The 20,820-nt window shown below is 38.4% G+C and overlaps 1 protein-coding gene across 4 annotated transcripts in view; it reads left to right on the top strand.

Annotated features, from left to right (window-relative positions):
* LOC117371683 (low-density lipoprotein receptor-related protein 1-like) overlaps positions 1-20,820 on the top strand; it is a 258,778-nt gene that overhangs the window by 172,770 nt on the left and 65,188 nt on the right. For all 4 annotated transcript variants that reach the window (XM_055222032.1, XM_033967384.2, XM_055222034.1 and 1 more), the window contains 13 exons: positions 136-363; positions 1,295-1,469; positions 2,992-3,086; positions 4,176-4,325; positions 6,072-6,212; positions 8,049-8,174; positions 8,511-8,642; positions 9,605-9,739; positions 10,445-10,574; positions 12,389-12,515; positions 14,908-15,059; positions 16,842-16,966; positions 17,612-17,986. In XM_055222032.1, coding sequence (XP_055078007.1) covers positions 136-363; positions 1,295-1,469; positions 2,992-3,086; positions 4,176-4,325; positions 6,072-6,212; positions 8,049-8,174; positions 8,511-8,642; positions 9,605-9,739; positions 10,445-10,574; positions 12,389-12,515; positions 14,908-15,059; positions 16,842-16,966; positions 17,612-17,986 — 2,091 coding nt within the window. The remainder of the gene's footprint in view (positions 1-135; positions 364-1,294; positions 1,470-2,991; positions 3,087-4,175; positions 4,326-6,071; positions 6,213-8,048; positions 8,175-8,510; positions 8,643-9,604; positions 9,740-10,444; positions 10,575-12,388; positions 12,516-14,907; positions 15,060-16,841; positions 16,967-17,611; positions 17,987-20,820) is intronic.

Raw genomic sequence — 20,820 nt, 5'->3', positions numbered from 1 at the left:
GGGCACAATATGTATAATTTAAAAATCCCCTGGTGAGCTACATGGAAAGGGGTGGAGAGCTACTATTAGCTCCCGAGCTACATGTTGGAGACCCATGCCCTAAACGAATATTTTTCTTTCATTTCTGTCTTGCAGAGTCCCGTCAGTTCCTGCTTTACGCTCGCCAGATTGAGATCCGTGGAGTGGACATTGATAACCCGTATTATAATTACATAATCTCCTTCACCGTCCCGGACATCGATAACGTCACTGTGGTGGACTACGATGCTCAAGAGCATCGCATCTACTGGTCCGACGTCAGGACCCAGACCATCAAGAGGGCCTTCATCAACGGGACAGGGGTCGAGACCGTGGTGTCTGCTGGTACTTTTTTCTTTTTTTTTTAGTATTTGCTGTGGTTCAGATGACATCAAAACATCTCAAGGCCAAAAATATTTAATACAAATGGGAACAGCTAAAATTAATATTGTTCCAGTGTAAAGAAGTGGACCAAGTGAGTGAGACGTCACCCACAGCGTTCTGCTCCAGTCAAATGAAGCTCATCAAGGCTGGAGCAGTTATAGAGGCTAATCTGGAGCCAAGTTCCATATTTGGAATTTTGACCACCAGTATCATAGCAACCAAAGAGCCAATCCAGAGCGAGGCTGATGAAGGTTATGCCCCTTCCTGCCCGCACCACTTTTTTAGCAGGGCGCGCGCTTAGCAACGCTTTCAATCAAACCTGTTGCTAACGCTAGCTGGAGCAACCTCGAGGAAAGAAGACGCCTGATTCATTTGTTATTAATGTTCATCTCTTGAGTTACAGACACAATGAGTGAAATTAAAACACCACGATCATGTAAAGCGGGTTAATACGAACATTTTAACACCAAAATGACGAGTCTGACAGCAGCAGTTACAGAGAGAGGAAGTGCGCCCATGATCACTTGCTATTTGGAACATGTCTAACAGATTACCTATGTCCGTTTATGTATACAGTCTATGGTTGTAATACAGTGAGTTAAGGGCTCACTAGCATGCAGCATATTTAGTTAAAACTTAATTCTTCACTTTATATTATTATTTTGTTCAATAATGTCTTGTATTTGTATTGCAATTCACAAGTTTGACAATGCGCTGTAAGCATTATTCATTCATTCTCTGCATAGACTGTGGTGGTACACTGTAGGTGAATCCGCCAATAGTAACCACCAATCAGATTATGTTCCTAGCCGTGAGAGCGTGAAGAGGAGAGGTGTGGGCAGAAGCTAACACATGCTAATGAGCTAATGAGGCTATTCTTTTTCCTCTTCAGATCTGCCAAACGCACACGGTCTGGCTGTGGACTGGGTCTCAAGGAACCTGTTCTGGACCAGCTACGACTCAAACAAAAAGCAAATCAACGTGGCCCGACTGGACGGCTCCTTTAAGAACGCAGTGATCCAAGGCCTGGACAAACCCCACTGCCTCGTGCTGCATCCGATCCTGGGGTACGGCCACTCACCCAAACGGGGCATCACTGAGACCCTCTGACACTCTTAGCCTCTGTGAAATAGCACAATAACACATTTTGAAGTGCAACTATAGGCTGTAACGCACGCCAAAACAACAGATGCGACACCTTAGAAAGTTCCACAGCATTGCCTTAAACACTTGTCGATCATCATGGAGACTAAAATGAAACTTTTCACAGCCATTTGACCCTAATTTGACTCTGTAAAAATGGCTCAAGATTTTTACTTTACCTTAAAAACACAAAAAAAATCTGTACTATTTTTTATGTAAATACTTCTTCTATTTTATATACTTGGATTATGTAATTTTCTAATTTCCTTCAAAGCCTTTTCGAGGAATTTGAATCCACTCATTGTAAACATGGGCTTAAATGAGACGCAGATGTCTGGTCCAAACATTGGCTCGTCTCCCAGAATGCAGTGGGGCAAACACAGGGGAGAAGGCCCATATTATTTGTGTGTTTTTCCTCTGTATTTATAGACATGTCCCGAGTAAGCGCTACAGAATGTTACACAAATACATTATATCAGATCTACTGGGTTTACATGGAGCTCAAATAAAACATTAAGAAATTAGTAATGGGAATTCATCTGCACCACAGCCGCTCTTAACATCAGCAAGCTTTCCTCTTCATAGATCTGACCTGTAACACTGTCTGATGGCCTCACCTACTTGTCTCCATGGAGATAGATAAGTCTAGTGCAGGGGTTGGCAACCTTTAACGCCCAAAGAGCCAATTGGACCCACTTTCCACGGAAAAAGAAAACACTGGAAGCTGCAAATACGTTTTTGAACTCTAAAATGAAGATAACACTGTATATATATATTTGTTTTACCTTTACGCTTTGTATAAACAACTATAGTATTTGCAAAATATCTGCAAAATATTTATTTTCTGTGTCTGCAAATCGGGCCTGTAGAAGTCACTTTAATCTTAATGCAGGACGTAGCTGTCGTCTGTGAGGCGTGAGCGGGGTTTGTTTTTAACATAGTTCATGGTGGAGAAGAGCTGCTCACAGAAGTATGTGGAGCCAAAGATCGTCAAGACTCCAAATGCAGATTTGTCGATAAATCCACGGCGTTTTGGCGGGTATACCGGCTTCTGCGAGTGTGACGCTTATTTTGAGCGACGAAAAATAATATAATTTTATTTTAATATTTCACGATCACAGTAATCTTCCAATTTAGAACTGCAATTAAAAAAAAATAAGTAACACAAATAAAATACACTTCAATTAAATACCTGTGGAACATTTTAGGCAAAGCAGTCACATCAGATGATGTTGTCATTCCCAAATTGATTATACTTTGCAGAATCCGTTAAAAATGTTTAGTTCACCAGTAATTTGAGTTAAAGAGCCCATATTACACTGTTTTCTGATCTATGTCGTAATGTTGTTTCCTCATCACAAACAGACCTGGAGTTGTGTTTTGTTACATTCACTGAGCCGCTCAGAAAACAAACTAAATATATGTATCGTTTGCTTTTTTTTTTAGGAAACTGTATTGGACTGATGGAGACAACATCAGCATGGCCAACACAGACGGAAGCAACCAGAGCATCCTCTTCACCAACCAGAAAGGACCAGTGGGTACGTGAAACTCTGTGCACTACATTACAGCGCCCCCTGCTGTCTGTTCTGCTCACTAGCGTTGTCAAAATCAGTTACTAAACAATACTGAAACTATTATCGAAACTAGACACTCATTTGAGCAGGTATCGATACTAAAAGAGCAACATTCACAGGACAAAAATGAAGCTTCCCTGAAAATCTTTAGAACGATCTTTAGCTGTATCAAATCTAAGGCTGGGTATCATTAAGATTTTGCTGATACGATATATACAACGATACATAGGCCACGATACGATACATATCTCTATACAGTACTTTTTCGATTCGATACAAAATGATATGATATATTTCAAGCTGATTCCATACGATTCAGTGAAAAATAAAGGTTTCATGACCCTTAATGATCAGCCCCATTTTCACAAAAAATAAACCTTAATGCTGCTTTTATCTTCTGTTTACTGAAGATGAATGAACATAAAGTGCATTTTGTTCAGTGGATGTGACAAACTAGAAGAACACATCAAACTGTTTCATTGGTCAATATTATCCATCCACAGCTTATACGAGCTCCACATTTACATTTACACAGGGACATGTGCAGTTTAACGGCTCTGAAGGATCACAACATATCGACTGAAACTACTGTGATACTAAAAGTTTTTGTTAAACCATTACCTGTGCAAAGCAACTATTTTAATCATCAAAAAAGTGAATCTATGTATCGCATAAACAGATTTCTTTCCTCTAAACAAGCCACACAACTGTAGTGCTGTGACAGAAAAATACATCGATTCAGCAGCCCACGATATCGATACTGTAGCACTAAATTAAGCTATATGATATATTGATATTTTGATATTTTTGCACACCCCTAATGAGAACAAGTATAAGACACATAGACTAGTACATGCCCATGGACCACTATGAACCTACTGGACACTGAGGGATTACACAGATATAAGACACATGGGAAAAGAAAACAAAGTGCTACCATTTAATCTGGAAAATCACAGTATGTTGTCTAAAGAATGAGAGTTTTTTTTATTATCATCACGGTATTGGTATCAAGTATCGAGTCTATTCCTTAGTATTGAAATTGTCTTACAGGTCTCTCCATTGACTTCGACACTGAGCAGTTGTACTGGATCAGCTCTGGGAATAGCACCATCAACCGCTGTAATTTGGACGGCTCTGGGCTGGAGGTGATCGAGTCAGTGAAGGGGAAACTGGTCAAAGCAACTGCTCTGGCCATTATGGGTAAGACCAGACATATGGAGTCATCTCGGTGTTAATGAACCATTTTAAATTTGTTTACTGAGCTCTGGGTAGTGTCTTATTATAGTCTTAAGTAAAGAGGCTGTACAAGAAAAGTTTTAAAACCCGACTGGCTATAATTTAAGTTTATACATTGCATTTGCATAAGGATTTAGTGTGACACATGTTCCAGGTTAATGTAGTGAAATAAAAACACGAGGATCATTCAGAGCAGGTTTATGTGAACATTTTAAGACCAAAATGATGAGGAGTTACAGAGTTGGCTAAAATGTCTCTTCGGGTGTTAAAGGTTACCGACCCCAGCTCTATGGTAACTACCCACCTCTTTAAATGTGCGGTTATACAGAAATAATACGAGGCAGTTCACATTGAAATTGTCACTGACCTTGGTCTCAAAATGATCCATGTTTGAATGTGCTGAGTCATACCACACATAACACGTTTTGTAAGGTCCTCTTCTCGCCCTCGCCCTTCTGCCGATTGTTACAAAGTGAATTTCTCAGAGCGAAATAAAAAAATATTCTCTGAAGTTGAAATGAAATTGTGATGAGTCAGATTGAAATAACCGTGGACAGAAACACCCGATAAATGGTCTTTTCTTTATCTCCTTCTCACCCAGACACAGCTATAAAACACATTACGCAACAGCCAGCTCCTTCTATCGACCCTCAGACTTTTCTTACATTTTGGTCATTGGAAACATCAGTTTATTTGGCCCAGAGTTTATTTTTTCAAAGAACCACAACATCTCTCTATCTATCTATCTATCTATCTATCTATCTATCTATCTATCTATCTATCTATCTATCTATCTATCTATCTATCTATCTATCTATCTATCTATCTATCTATCTATCTATCTATCTATCTATCTATCTATCTATCTATCTATCTATCTATCTATCTATCTATCTATCTATCTATCTATCTATCTAGCTATCTATCTATCTATCTATCTATCTATCTATCTGTCTGTCTGTCTGTCTGTCTGTCAGTAGATACATAGATCAATCTTTCTTTCTTTCCTTCCTTTGTTTCTTCCTTTCTTTCCTCTCTTTTGGGTCAATAGAATGTACATTAACCTCAATTTTGCATTTCTGTGTTGTTGTAGGAGATAAGCTGTGTTCTCCTTTCCTTCCTTCTTTTCTTCCTCCCTTCCTCCCTTCCTTTCCTTTCTTTCAGCATTAAACACTGGGTCAAATGCAGATGATACATTTCTCTTCTGGGTCAATAAAGTGGTCTCTTTCCTTCCTTCTTTCCTTCCTTTCTTTCAGCATTAAACACGGTGTCAAATGTAGAGCATACATTTCTCTTCTGGGTTAATAAAGTGGTATCGTTCCTTTCTTCCTTCCTTTCCTTTCTTTCAGCATTAAACTCTGGGTCAAATGTAGAGTATGCATTTCACTTCTGGGTCAATAAAGTGATCTCCTTCCTTTCTTCCTTCCATCCTTCATTCCTTCCTTCCTTCCTTCCTTTCTTTTAGCATGCAACACTGGGTCAAATGCAGAGGATACATTTCCCTTCTGGGTCAATAGAATGTACATTAATCTCAATTTTCTGTGATATTATTGAAGGAGATAATTTGTGGTCTCCTAATTCCTTCCTTCCTTTCTTTCCTTTCTTTTTTCCATTAAACACTGGGTCAAATGCAGAGGACACATGTCTCTTCTGGGTCAGTAGACTGTACACTCTGTACATTAGCCTCATGTTTCTGTGTTGTTGTTGCAGGAGATAAACTGTGGTGGGCCGACCAGGGGACGGACCAGATCGGAACATGTGACAAAAAAGACGGAGGAAACTGGAAAGTCCTGAGGAACAGCACGTCTCCCATGATGCACCTGAAAATCTACAACGAGACTGTTCAGAAAGGTACTGCGCTCTAGGGCTGTTGAGAGTATCAATTAGTATTTGATTCTTGATTCTAAGACTAGTATCGGAACTAGATACTCATTTGAGTAGGTATCGATACTAAAAAAGTCCCTACCTGGACCACTGAACACTCTTCTCTCTTCTTTGTCTTTCCTCTCTCCCCTTTCTCTCCCCCTTTTCTCTCCCTGCAGTCTTTACCCTCTTTCTTCCCCTTCTCCTCATCTTCCTTCTATTCCTCCTCTTTCCTCTCTACTTTCTTTCTCCTCTCTCTTTCTCCCCATTCTTTTACCTCCTTCCTCTCCCACTGTCCCTCCCCTTTCTCCCCCCCCTTTCCCTCTCTCTTCTCTCTCTTTTTCCTCTCATCTTTCTTTCTCTCTCTCCCTCTCTCCTTCCTCTCTTCTAACTTCTTTTTTCTTGTGGAGAATCACTTTCTCTTGTCTAAATAAAGAGTTATAATTCATGCATGTTGTAACAATCCTGGACATTTAATTATCCTCTTTCTCAGCCAGTTAAAACACTCTCTTGGTGATGTCATTAGGTGGTGTCCTCACTTTTTGACGTTTTCCACATTTTTCACTTTTTTTCTTCCATTCCATGCATCTTATTTCATATATTTTACGTCTTCATTCCTTAATATCTAAATGTGGTATCGTGACAACACGCCTAACCTCAACAACTGTTTAAAGCTCCTATACACTGTGCATTATTCAGACTTTTAAACCTCATTTATCCTCGGTATTTCCTGTAGTATCATTTGAATGTGGCTACTACATCTGCAGTTTGTATAAAGTGAACAATAATGGTTTCATCCAGGGCTGAAACATGTCAAATCACCAAAAAAGTATTGCAGTTACAATCAGATTTGGGATTTATATTTTAATAATAGGATTCTGTTCAAATTTCACATTTTAATTCACAGAAGAATTGACAAAAAGACAGAAATATGATCTGACAAACTAATACATGGGGTGAGTGTTTATCCACTGATCCGAATGTTGGCGGTTCAAATTCCGCTCTCGACATAAACATTCGTTGGTGGTGTGTTTCCAGTTTCCACAGATGAATGCTGTTGTTGTGTCCTTGAGCAAGACACTTAACCCCCCTCGCCCCCAGTGTCTGTGTACACTGGTGTATGAATGTGTGTGTGAATGTGTGTGTGAATGTGTGAGTGGTTTCTTGTGTAAAATGTTTTGAGTGACTTGAACGTGGAAAAGTGCTGTATAAAATGTGATCATTTACCATTGCATTGCATTTTTCTAATGTTTAATTTTTTTGTAGTTTTTATGTTGTTGTTGGGTTTTGTTTTTTTTTTTAGCAGTTTTTATGTTTTTAGAACTTATTTATGTTTTTTTTTTAGCACTTTTTATGTTTTAGCACTTTTTATGTTTTTTTTAGCACTTTTTATGTTTGGTTTTTTTAACACTTATGTTTGTTTTGTTTTTTTAGCTGTTTTTATCTTTTTTTTAAAGCAGTTTTTATGTTGTTGGGTTTTTTTTAAGCGCTTTTTATGTTTGTTATTTAGCAGTTTTTATGTTTTTAGTACTTTTTATATATTTTTTGAGCACTTTCTATATTTTTTAAGCTGTTTTTATGTTTGTTTGTTTTTTAGCACTTTTTATGTTTTTTTTTTTAAAGCTGGTTTAAAAAAAAATCTTTATGTTTTGATAAGCATACATTATATAACTGTTCACCTGTCAGTAAAACATAATTCAGACACGTTAACAACATTTGGGTTCTTGTTTAGAAGTGTTTATCTAAGCGTGGACACATTTATAAAACATTAGCTGACCTACTGTTTGATTTCTCTGTGTTTTGTCTTGTTTCTGGTGTTTCTAGGCACTAATCTTTGCAGTATTAACAATGGCGACTGCTCCCAGCTGTGCCTCCCCACATCTCCCTCCACCCGAGCCTGCATGTGCACCGCCGGGTACAGCCTGCGCCGCGGACACCAGTCCTGCGAGGGTAAGAACGGACACGTTAAAGAGGGGCTATTACACAGCTATGGGGTATTAACCTTTAGATATACCATTTGTTTCATAACAGGAGATGAATTTAAAACGCATCACTGTTCACTGTGAAAAAGGCTCTCGTTATCTGTCCTGGCTCAGTCCTGGTTTAGTCCTGGTTTAGTCCTGGTTTAGTCCTGGTTTATCTCCAGTTTAGACCCATTTTGATGCTGTGTGTACCCCTGAATACTTCCCATCTCTTATTGTGGTCTATGTTGTACTTCTCACTACACTGCACCACACACCAGCCCTTGGTGCTTATACCTAAACTGCTGTGTCGCTCCCCCTGCAGGCGTGGGCTCGTTCCTGCTGTATTCGGTGCACGAGGGCATCCGGGGCATCCCTCTGGACCCTGCAGACAAGTCGGACGCCCTGGTGCCAGTGTCAGGCACCTCTCTGGCTGTGGGCATAGACTTCCACGCTGGTAATCATCATTTCAGAACACAGTATCACTGACAGTGGCCTTGTTCAGCTTGGCCAGTGCAAAATTTGTTCAATTAGTTTTAAATGTTTTTAGTATGCTTTATTTTAGTCTGTTTTGTGGCTAAAAAGTTACATATTGTGGCTTTAAGTCCACTCAGTTACATCAGTACTACACACTACTGTCAGAAGAGGGTTAGTTTTAATCACTCACTTATATTGGCCTTGTTTGATTTGGCCAATGTATATCTGGTTTAATAACTTTTAAATAGTATAAAAAAAACATTATATTATCAATTTTTTTGGCTAAAAATTTACATATTATGGCTTTACATATTATGTAAAGCCAATTTGTAAATTACATATTATGACTCAGCTACATCAGTACTGCAGTAATTTTTGCTATTTCAGAATCTATAATAATAACAATAAATAATAACAATAAATGATGATGATAATAATAATAATAATAATAATAATAATAATAATAATAATAATAATAATAATAATAATAATAATAATAATAATAATAATAATATACAGTGTTATATTGCACTTTACATTCAAGAAAATCTTAAAGTGTTACAGGTACAAAACATTTTTCAACAGAAACAACTGAATCAGTCGGGGAGTTTTTTTAAGCTGTTTTTGTTTGCATATTTTTGTTTTGCTTAAATTATGAAAGTGTTAAAAATAAACCCTCAGCCTTTTCTGCAGGTCTTAGACAATAATAAAAAATACTTTTATGGAGTAGAAAGTACAGATCTCAAATGTAGCGAAAGTAAAATAAATAAATGCAGATACCTGCATTTTTTACTTAAGTACTCTACTTCACTACTTTTACTTTGTTACATCCACAACTGGATAAAGCATAGATCCAAAGGGAGCTGTTATAATAATCTTCACCACTCTCACATACTTCTCTACTTTTCCACAGCTCTTGTAATCTTATATTTCCCTCCTCAGACAACGACACGATTTACTGGGTGGACATGGGCCTCAGCACCATCAGCCGAGCCAAACGAGACCAGACCTGGAGGGAGGACGTGGTCACCAACGGCATCGGGCGAGTGGAGGGCATCGCCGTGGACTGGATCGCAGGTCAGAGCCGCTGCGGGAGGAGAATACAGACACGCCAGCTCTCAGTGGAGTTTAGACGAGGGCACAGGGACGGTCCAGTGTGGATTCTTGGAGCCGATACCGATACCCAGTGTTTGAGTTGCTGCTGTGGCCCATAATATGTCAGATTTGCAGATTCCTATATTAAGATTTTAAAATCCATAATGACAGCCATACACTTATGTCATGTTTATGTCACATGTTTATTTTCAAGATGCCATTTTGCTGATTTATCCCCGTTTTCAACTCCACTGGTGCATGCCCACTGTGACGTAAATGTACTCAAGTAACCATTTAAAAATGGACTTAAAGAGTAAAAGTAAAAGTATTTTGAGCAGGTTTTGAAATCTAATAAAGTTTCAAATGTAGTGATTTTGATAAAGATATATGCTGATTTTTTAGATGAGATGTTTTTATTTGTATATTTTTATTTGCTCAAATTATGAACGTGTTAAAAATAAACCCTCAGCCTTTTCAGCAGGTCTCACACGATCATAAAAGATACTCAAAAATGTAATGGAGTAGAAAGTACAGATACTGCTCTCAATTGTAGTCAAGTAAAACGTCTTCACTCCTACAATGTTTTGTCCAGTCACAGATTTGAAATGATCTTTTACTATGGATCAAACCTGGACGACTGAAGAATCCCACAGACTCCTTCACGTTTTGTTATTTTCTCCGTAACAGGAAACATCTACTGGACGGACCAAGGCTTTGATGTGATTGAAGTGGCTCGGCTCAACGGCTCCTTCAGATACGTGGTGATCTCACAGGGTCTGGACAAGCCACGAGCCATAACCGTTCACCCAGAGCGAGGGCAAGTGTTTATTTATTTATTTATTTATTTATTTATTTGACTGGGACGATGCAGACGTATGCCTCTGACGCCCTGTACTGCGGAACATTCCTGGTCTGTAATAACATCTATCTAATCTATGTATCGATTATATAGATTTATAATAATTTTACTTATTTTTAAATCTCTTTAAATGTTATTTCATAGTTTTTAAATAATCTAATTACTATAAAACACTGTAGATACATGACCAGTCAAAGGTTTGGACACACCCTCTCATTCAGTGTTTTTTTTTTTTTTCTTTATTTGACTTTTTACAAAGACGTCAAATATATGAATTTAGATATATAGATTTATGTAGCAAAGAAATATAGAAATATAGAAATAAATAACTCTACAAAATATTTTTTTTATATTCAAATCACCCTTTCAAGTAGCCACCCTTTGCATTGCCAAAAAATTTTAAGTCATTTTTAAGTTTTTTTTCTTCACTATATTATTACATATATTTTATTTCATATATTTGATGTTTTCTGTAGGTATCTAAAATGTACAAAATAGTAAAAAAAAAACAAAATAAACAAATGGATAAAATTAATTAAAATAAAAAACAAATACATAAAAAACATAAAATAAAATAAAAATAAAATAAATAAAATAAATAAATAACACTGAATGAGATGTTATGTCCAAACTGTTGACTTATTGTGTAAATATTTTAGGAAATCTAGGCCTTTTAATGAAGCAAGCCTCTTTAATATAATATAATTTAGCGTTCAGGCCTTATCATAATGACCTAATGAGCCACAATTATTTATGCTGTTTCTAAATTAAACAGGAGCAGACCACAGCCACAGTGGAGCAAACAGTGCCACCAAGTATTAATACTCATTTTATTATCATCTACAAACTCTAGTTGAGCTTGCTCCTGAGCTGGGACAGCAAAGTATGACAGAAGATATGGACCAGGTTCTGACAATAGGTGATTAGCGCTGTGTAACTTCATTGCCAAGGCAGTAAAAAGAGAGCGGAAACACTATAGCTTTAACAAAATACATTTCTCTGGCAAGTACAATTTGCTTACCTCATCAGAAAATAAGTCAAATTTGAGATAAGGCTGAAATATGAACTGCTACAATACAAAACCACATTTCAGGATATTTGAATTTGAATTTTGAATTTGAATTTTATTTGAGTATGTTCATAAATCATGTAGTACATGTCATTACAGTCCATAAAATAAAATAAATTATCTTCCACAAAAAACATTGAACATTCTCAAAAGGGATGTGGGAAGAAGTGTACACTTATTTAATCCCACCCCGATATGTTTTTTAGGTTCAAACTACACGGATTTTACAACTTTAATCACTATATCGACTCTTTGTTGTACATAAGAAAGTTGGAACAATATTTTTTGGGGGTCAGTTTTTATCGTGTGTCTTATTTCTTTGCTCTATTGGGACATTTTTGGTTATTTTTTGACAATATAAGATTTAAGCCTTAAAAAGTTGAATAAATAAATAAAGAACTAAAGTGTTTCATTCTGCTGTTTATTTCTTGCAGCTCATGATTTTATAATAATGTTGTGGATGTAAAATAGTTTTTATTTAACTCTGCTCTTGGATTTTTGTGTCAGTTGCATAAATCAGTTTCAATATTATCGTTTATTGTCTATATTTACTTCAGTGATATATTGAACATTTGTGCAATTATTTGGAGAAATTCATGTTTGCTAATTATGATCATTGTAATTTTGGTTCATTTTAAGCATGTTCTCCTTCTGTTTACTCTCTCCTTATTATTTGCCCTCTGTCTTGTTTGTCCCGGGGCAGGTACCTGTTCTGGACGGAGTGGGGTCAGTATCCCAGGATCGAGCGCTCTCGTCTGGATGGGTCTCAGAGGGCAGTCCTGGTGAACGTCAGCATCAGTTGGCCCAATGGCATCTCTATAGACTATGAGGTACTGTTTACTTCATCTATAGACTATGAGGTACTGTTTACTTCATCTATAGACTATGAGGTACTGTTTACTTCATCTATAGACTATGAGGTACTGTTTACTTCATCTATAGACTATGAGGTACTGTTTACTTCATCTATAGACTATGAGGTACTGTTTACTTCATCTATAGACTATGAGGTACTGTTTACTTCATCTATGGACTATGAGGTACTGTTTACTTCATCTATAGACTATGAGGTACTGTTTACTTCATCTATAGACTATGAGGTACTGTTTACTTCATCTGTAGACTATGAGGTACTGTTTACTTCATCTATAGACTATGAGGTACTGTTTACTTCATCTATAGACTATGAGGTACTGTTTACTTCATCTATAGACTATGAGGTACTGTTTACTTCATCTGTAGACTATGAGGTACTGTTTACTTCATCTGTAGACTATGAGGTACTGTTTACTTCATATGTAGACTATGAGGTACTGTTTACTTCATCTATAGACTATGAGGTACTGTTTACTTCATCTGTAGACTATGAGGTACTGTTTACTTCATCTATAGACTATGAGGTACTGTTTACTTCATCTATAGACTATGAGGTACTGTTTACTTCATCTATAGACTATGAGGTACTGTTTACTTCATCTGTAGACTATGAGGTACTGTTTACTTCATCTGTAGACTATGAGGTACTGTTTACTTCCTTTGTGGACTATGAGGTACTGTTTACTTCATCTATAGACTATGAGGTACTGTTTACTTCATCTATAGACTATGAGGTACTGTTTACTTCATCTATAGACTATGAGGTACTGTTTACTTCATCTGTAGACTATGAGGTACTGTTTACTTCATCTATAGACTATGAGGTACTGTTTACTTCATCTATAGACTATGAGGTACTGTTTACTTCATCTATAGACTATGAGGTACTGTTTACTTCATCTGTAGACTATGAGGTACTGTTTACTTCATCTGTAGACTATGAGGTACTGTTTACTTCATATGTAGACTATGAGGTACTGTTTACTTCATCTGTAGACTATGAGGTACTGTTTACTTCATCTGTAGACTATGAGGTACTGTTTACTTCATCTATAGACTATGAGGTAGTGTTTACTTCATCTATAGACTATGAGGTACTGTTTACTTCATCTATAGACTATGAGGTACTGTTTACTTCATCTATAGACTATGAGGTACTGTTTACTTCATCTATAGACTATGAGGTACTGTTTACTTCATCTATAGACTATGAGGTACTGTTTACTTCATCTGTAGACTATGAGGTACTGTTTACTTCATCTATAGGCTATGAGGTACTGTTTACTTCATCTGTAGACTATGAGGTACTGTTTACTTCATCTATAGACTATGAGGTACTGTTTACTTCATCTATAGACTATGAGGTACTGTTTACTTCATCTATGGACTATGAGGTACTGTTTACTTCCTTTGTGGACTATGAGGTACTGTTTACTTCATCTATAGACTATGAGGTACTGTTTACTTCATCTATAGACTATGAGGTACTGTTTACTTCATCTATAGACTATGAGGTACTGTTTACTTCATCTGTAGACTATGAGGTACTGTTTACTTCATCTATAGACTATGAGGTACTGTTTACTTCATCTATAGACTATGAGGTACTGTTTACTTCATCTATAGACTATGAGGTACTGTTTACTTCATCTATAGACTATGAGGTACTGTTTACTTCATCTGTAGACTATGAGGTACTGTTTACTTCATCTCTATAGACCATGAGGTACAGTGGGTTTACTCTGGGTTCATGTTTAAAATCACTTGTGTGTTTTGTTTCATCTTTACTGTGGGGTTTAGTTCATTTTAAACCTGTTTGGGAAGAAGACCCACTGCCCTTAGCTGTACTGACTCTATCTGGCAACAAAACAATTAGCAAAAGAAACAAAGAGGAAAGGAAGGAGAAAAGGGAGTATATATATTTTTTTTAATCAAAGGCAAAAACTGTATTTGACCCATAGACTGTATATAAATGGACATAGCTAATCTGCTAACTCCATCGACTCTGGCTCCAATTCACTTTAGCATTAGCAACAGGGTTGACTGACAGCGTTGCTAAGTGCCCGCTCCCTGCTAAACCAGTGGTACGAATGGGAAGGGGCGTTACCTTCAACAGCCTCACTCCAGGTTTGGCCCTATGAGCTTCATTTGACTGGAGCTGAACGCTGTGGGTGACGTCACATCCACTTAATCCACTTTTTATACAGGCTATGAGTTGACTACATTAACAAACTGAAGCTGTCCATAAAACAAAATTATTATGATCTCTGTATTGTAAAATGTGATGTTTTTGGTGCTATAATGTTTAAAACCTGTAAAAAACCTGTTTTCTTGTCTCTCTCTTAGGATGGGCTGCTGTACTGGTGTGACGCTCGAACAGATAAGATCGAGCGCATAAACCTGGAGACGGGAGAGAACAGAGAGATGGTTCTGTCCAACAACAACATGGACATGTTCTCTGTGTCTGTGTTTGAAGGATACATCTACTGGAGCGACAGGTCAGACGCTCTTTAAACACATCTACTGCAGCGACAGGTCACTTTAAACACATGCTGGAGCGACAGGTCACTTTAAAAACATCTACTGCAGCGACAGGTCACTTTAAACACATCTACTGGAGTGACAGGTCACTTTAAACACATCTACTGGAGCGACAGGTCACTTTAAACACATCTACTGCAGTGACAGGTCACTTTAAACACATCTACTGCAGTGACAGGTCACTTTAAAAACATCTACTGGAGCGACAGGTCACTTTAAACACATCTACTGGAGCGACAGGTCACTTTAAACACATCTACTGGAGCGACAGGTCACTTTAAAAACATCTACTGCAGCGACATGTCACTTTAAACACATCTACTGGAGTGACAGGTCACTTTAAACACATCAACTGGAGCGACAGGTCACTTTAAACACATCTACTGGAGCGACAGGTCACTTTAAACACATCTACTGGAGCGACAGGTCACTTTAAAAACATCTACTGGAGCGACAGGTCACTTTAAACACATCTACTGGAGCGACAGGTCACTTTAAACACATCTACTGGAGCGACAGGTCACTTTAAAAACATCTACTGCAGCGACATGTCACTTTAAACACATCTACTGGAGTGACAGGTCACTTTAAACACATCTACTGGAGCGACAGGTCACTTTAAACACATCTGGAGCGACAGGTCACTTTAAACACATCTACTGGAGGGACAGGTCACTTTAAACACATCTACTGGAGCGACAGGTCACTTTAAACACATCTACTGGAGGGACAGGTCAGATACACTCCTTAAACACAACTCTTATCTTTATATATTTTATCATGGTTTATATTTAACTTTTATTAGCATTTGCACCATGTTGCCAAGGTCATACATAACAGACTAAGATAAAAGCTTTTTTTTCATTTTGGATACTTTTATTGCACTGAAGCAAGTAGCAAACATGGTCCTTTCTGTGAGTAGGCTTGCATCTCCACAAACCTGACTCTTATTTGGCCTGGGGAAGGGCCTCCTCCTGCTTATTTCCATGGAAATGTGGTTCGTTCCCATAGACTGCATAAAGAGGTGGACTAAGTGAGTGTGACGTCACCCACAGAGTTCGGCTCCAGTCCAATGAAGCTTGTTGAGGCTAGCATTTATAGCGGCTAATTTGCAGCCAAGTTCAATATTTGGAATTCTTACCACGAGTATCATAGCAACTAAAGAGCCAATCTGGAGCGAGGCTGTTGAAGGTAACGCCCGCACTGCTGGTTTAGCCGGGAGCGGGTGCTTAGCAACGCTGTCAATCAAACCTGTTGCTAATGTTAGCGGGAGGGACGTCGGGAAAAGAAGGTGCCTGATTAGTCTGTTATTAATGTTCATATCTTGATTTAGAGACAAAATAGCAAAACAAACACACCAGGATCATGTAGAGCAGGTTAATACGAACATTTTAAGATCAAAATGACGACAGCAGCAGTTACAGAGAGAAGGGCCACAGTTTTTCAATAGAAAGTGAAGTGGAGCCAGAGTCAGTGGAGCTGGAAGGGGTCCCATGATTACTTTCTGTTTGGAACACAGCGGCTAGCAGGTTAGCTATGTCCATTTATATATACAGTCTATGTTCCTTCCACAGTATGGCATAAAACATGTCTGTCTCCATAGAGAATGTTCTAAAGTGTGATTGTATTTCCATGGAATCATGCAGGAGATGTGCCAGCTCCAAAATGTTACACAGTGTTGCTTTAATGACACAGACATCTTTTTGTTTCTAAGTGTGTTTATTTCTGTTGTGTTTTAGGACCCACGCGAATGGCTCGATAAAACGGGGAAGCAAAGACAACGCCACAGACTCTGTGTCTCTGAGGACCGGCATCGGAGTCCAGCTAAAGGACATCAAGGTTTTCAACAAGGCCAGACAGCAGGGTGAGAGGGCCGAGCACATCCGGAGAATTTAGATTTGTGTTGTTAATCGTATGCATCAAAACTAAGACTAAACTCGGAGCTAAACCTGGACTACACTGGGGCTAATACGAGACCAAATATATCCTTATATATCCTTTACCATGTTAAAAAGGGTTAACAATAATCGTTTGTGGGACATTTTGTATAATAGTGATAATCGCCAACAAAGACAATCGCCATTATATCACCTGAATGTGCAGGAAAAAAGCACTCCCCAGGGGAGTCGACAGACGGGGACAAAGGGGTCTGTTGTCCGGGGCCCCAAAATTGGACTCTCTTCCTGTTAATTTGTATTACAGGGGGCCATGTGAGGCTTATTGCCCCGGGCCCCCAAATTTAATTCTACTAGAGAATTTCATTCTCTGTTAAAGTTATAATTAACAACTTTAATCATTAACGTGATATAATCGTTAAGCGCGATTATTCTGGCCATGATGATCGTCACACAAAATTTCAATATCGTCCCATGCCTAGTTGTGACTGTAGTACCTTTTTTTTGCCACATAAAATAAAATTTAAGTAAAAGTTTTATATTTCTGTCAGTATTGAGAGATTTGCATATTATTCCATTTAACTTTACTGTAACCTTCATATTTCTATCCACAGGAACTAACGTGTGTAAGAACAATAACGGCGGGTGCCACCAGTTGTGTCTTTATCGCGGTAACGGAGCTCGGACCTGCGCCTGCGCTCACGGTATGCTAGCAGAGGACGGCCAGAGCTGCAGCGACTACGACGGATACCTGCTCTACTCCGAGCGCACCATCCTCAAAAGCGTTCACCTGTCTGACGAGAACAACCTGAACGCTCCCATCAAGCCCTTTGAAGACCCCGACCACATGAAAAACGTCATCGCACTCACCTTTGACTACAGAGGGGGAGGAGGGAAAGGGGCCAACCGCATCTTCTTCAGCGATATTCACTTTGGGAACATACAGCAGATCAGTGACGACGGATCGGACCGCAAGACCGTGGTGGAGAGTGAGTAGGATTTCTTGTTTTGTTTTTTATATTTAAGTTAGACACTGTACCCATTTTTTTCACATGTATTTGAGCAAAATTTGTCTTTCCCTAGTACAGATAAGTGTAAGCAGCTTTTGAGGTCAAAGTAAGTCTGCTGTGTACTGTCGGCATCTTTTTAGAGAGTGTTTTATTATCAGGTAATCAGGAAGTACTTGTTAGCATAATAGTTGTTGTTGCTATACTGTCATTGAAAACTTTTTTCTTTAGTAAAATATCTCTAAATGTCCATATAAACTTTTATAGCATATAATTAAAATTACATATAACATAATCGCTCATAAGATTTGGACTCTCAAAGTAAAGTGGTTGTACATTGCATCATTCACTTCCTCCACAGTTATAGTCAAATGCTACTGTAGCCTCCGCTGCCCTGGGGACCTGAGAGAAAGACCTGACTGCCAGGTAGCGCCTATAAAAGTTCTATATTATGCAAAACTGATTCTTAGACTTATGTAAATACTATAGGTATAGATACAATTGCACTTATACGCTTATACTCAACAGGGGCGTCAGACTGGGAGGGGGTAAACGGTACTATTTACCCAGGACCCAGTGAATGGAAGGGCTCCTCATAAAGTCTGTAATGTGTATTTTTCATTAGACAACATTCAGTGAGGGCCCACCAATATGATTTATACCCAGGGCCTAGAATTTGGTTCTACCTCCTTGATACTCGAGGTAGTTTTTTGTGCCTTTGCTTTTGTCTTGCTACTTTACTATTTCCACTAGGTTTTCTGGTTTGGGGGTTGTAAGTTCACACATGCAGTAACGTACTCATGCAGGAGAAAACTATAGACCTTAATGTCACATAGATTCATTGATTAATTGTAATTTTTCTTACTGCTACAACGCTGCAGAGCCGACTAGAGCACAGCGCAGAACCAGGACAGGATCAGTGTGGGTGACGGACTGGATTAGACAGGCCAAGTACGAGAGAATACACACTGGATTTCTATGAATACATTGTTTTCTTGTGGAGCGGTGGAACAGATTTTGAGAAGACGCTCAATTTGGCGATAGGTGATCAGCACCGCATAATTAGATTGACAAGGCGGGGGGACTGTTGGCGGGGCAGGGCCTCCTGTCAACATAATGGGATAGAAACAGTAATTCAATTGTTTTGGCAAATCTTATCCTGACTGTTTCTGCTACATGTTTTATTCAAACCAAAACAACTTCAACCAATGTCATTTGTTCTTTCATGTTTTATTGAAGCTCCAGGCGTCTCTTTCTCCCATTTTTAAAGAACACAATCCAGTGTGTAACATTTACAGTATTGATGTTGTGGTTGCTGATATCTAGAACCATAAATTCCCACTTTGCAGGAGCTCTGTAAACGTCCTTCAGACTCCAGTCTTATTAGCCATTCTGTTTATGTTTGTTCAATGTCGTCCTCTGTGTCTGGCTCTTTGTGAAGCAGGAGAAAAAACCTTGGTTAAAAAAAGATGAGACACAAATGCAGCATCAGCCACAACCTGACTCAGACTGGCACCGCTTCAGTTATAAGTTTGAATGTAAAACACCGACACCATCTTTGTATTTTCACCCTTTTAGCATGACATTTTGCAAACTAAAACCAAACAAAATAAATGATAAAATAAAATTGCTCAGTACTTTTATAGCATTAAGCTTTTCTAACTCCTTCGAGGCAAGCAGTTCCAGATTGCCCCAGACTATGTTACAAGTCAGATCAGTGCAGAGGCGAACCGGCTCACCGTAAGCTTTTGTGTTTTTCATAGTCATTTTAGCATGATATTTAATGCTCTAGTGTGGAAAATTCCAGGCATAGCTATAACATCTCCATGGAGACAAGCAGGTGATGGACCCTCGACCAAAGGTTACTTAGTTCTATCTACACTTTTGGTCATAATTCTTGTCAAGATTTTTTTTATTTTTTTATTTAGCATAACAAAAAAAATAAGTCTGTAACTGGACAAAAGTTTTAAATTGAAGATGTTTGCCTGCTCATCCAAGCTGCTTCTTCAGTTCTGGTCAGATTATAAGTAGACGCCGCCTTATATTTGTCTGAAGCAAGGAGCTAACTGCACTGAAGCTAACACAACAGTTGTTTACAGTTTTTGTTTGTAGGCTCGGTCTAATGAGCTACACTAATTGTGAATTGTCCCTGAGTCATATTTAGCATAATCGTTCAGGGCCCTAATGGGTGCTCTCACACCTATTAGCATACTGGCTAGACCTCTTGTTTTCCTTGTTTAGATTTACGTCTGAGGATGGAGTTATAAATAGGAGATAAATTATGTCCAAGGCCCTCATTCCACGAGCCACAAACAAAGCAATGTGGTCTACTCCGTTCAGTGTAGTGAAGACTGCAGTGAGCGTTATATCTGAGAAGAAAAAAAACAGCCGCTCCATAAGAGAATGTACCCACACCATCGCAGGAGCAGCTCAGGACCCCAATCTGCTGTCCATCTCCATCTCAAAAGCACTAACCACTCTTTTGAACATAGTGAGGTACAGATCTTAGCCAAAGTAAATGAAATTATTTGAGAGGAGAGTTAAAAGGGCCATTTCTATGAGGAAATACAATCCTTCATTGAACAGGAATGCAGTTCATTTTGCTGGCCTGGTGTTTTAGATTCATTCTTGATTGACTTAATTCAGAGCTCTCCTGAACTTGTTTAAAGTTTTACCTCTGCTTTTACGTTACATTTATAAGATCCCATTTTGTATCAGGTTGTTTATCCCAATGATATAAAAGTCCAATATAAAAGTCCAATATAAAGACGACCGGGAAGGGACAGCCTCATCTCCTCATAACAAAACACATGTGC

The sequence above is a fragment of the Periophthalmus magnuspinnatus genome, chromosome 5 (assembly GCF_009829125.3).
Source record: "Periophthalmus magnuspinnatus isolate fPerMag1 chromosome 5, fPerMag1.2.pri, whole genome shotgun sequence".
Taxonomy (NCBI): Eukaryota; Metazoa; Chordata; class Actinopteri; order Gobiiformes; family Gobiidae; genus Periophthalmus; species Periophthalmus magnuspinnatus.
Note: the sequence above shows the minus strand (reverse complement) of the source record. Positions and strands in the feature narration are given on the sequence as shown.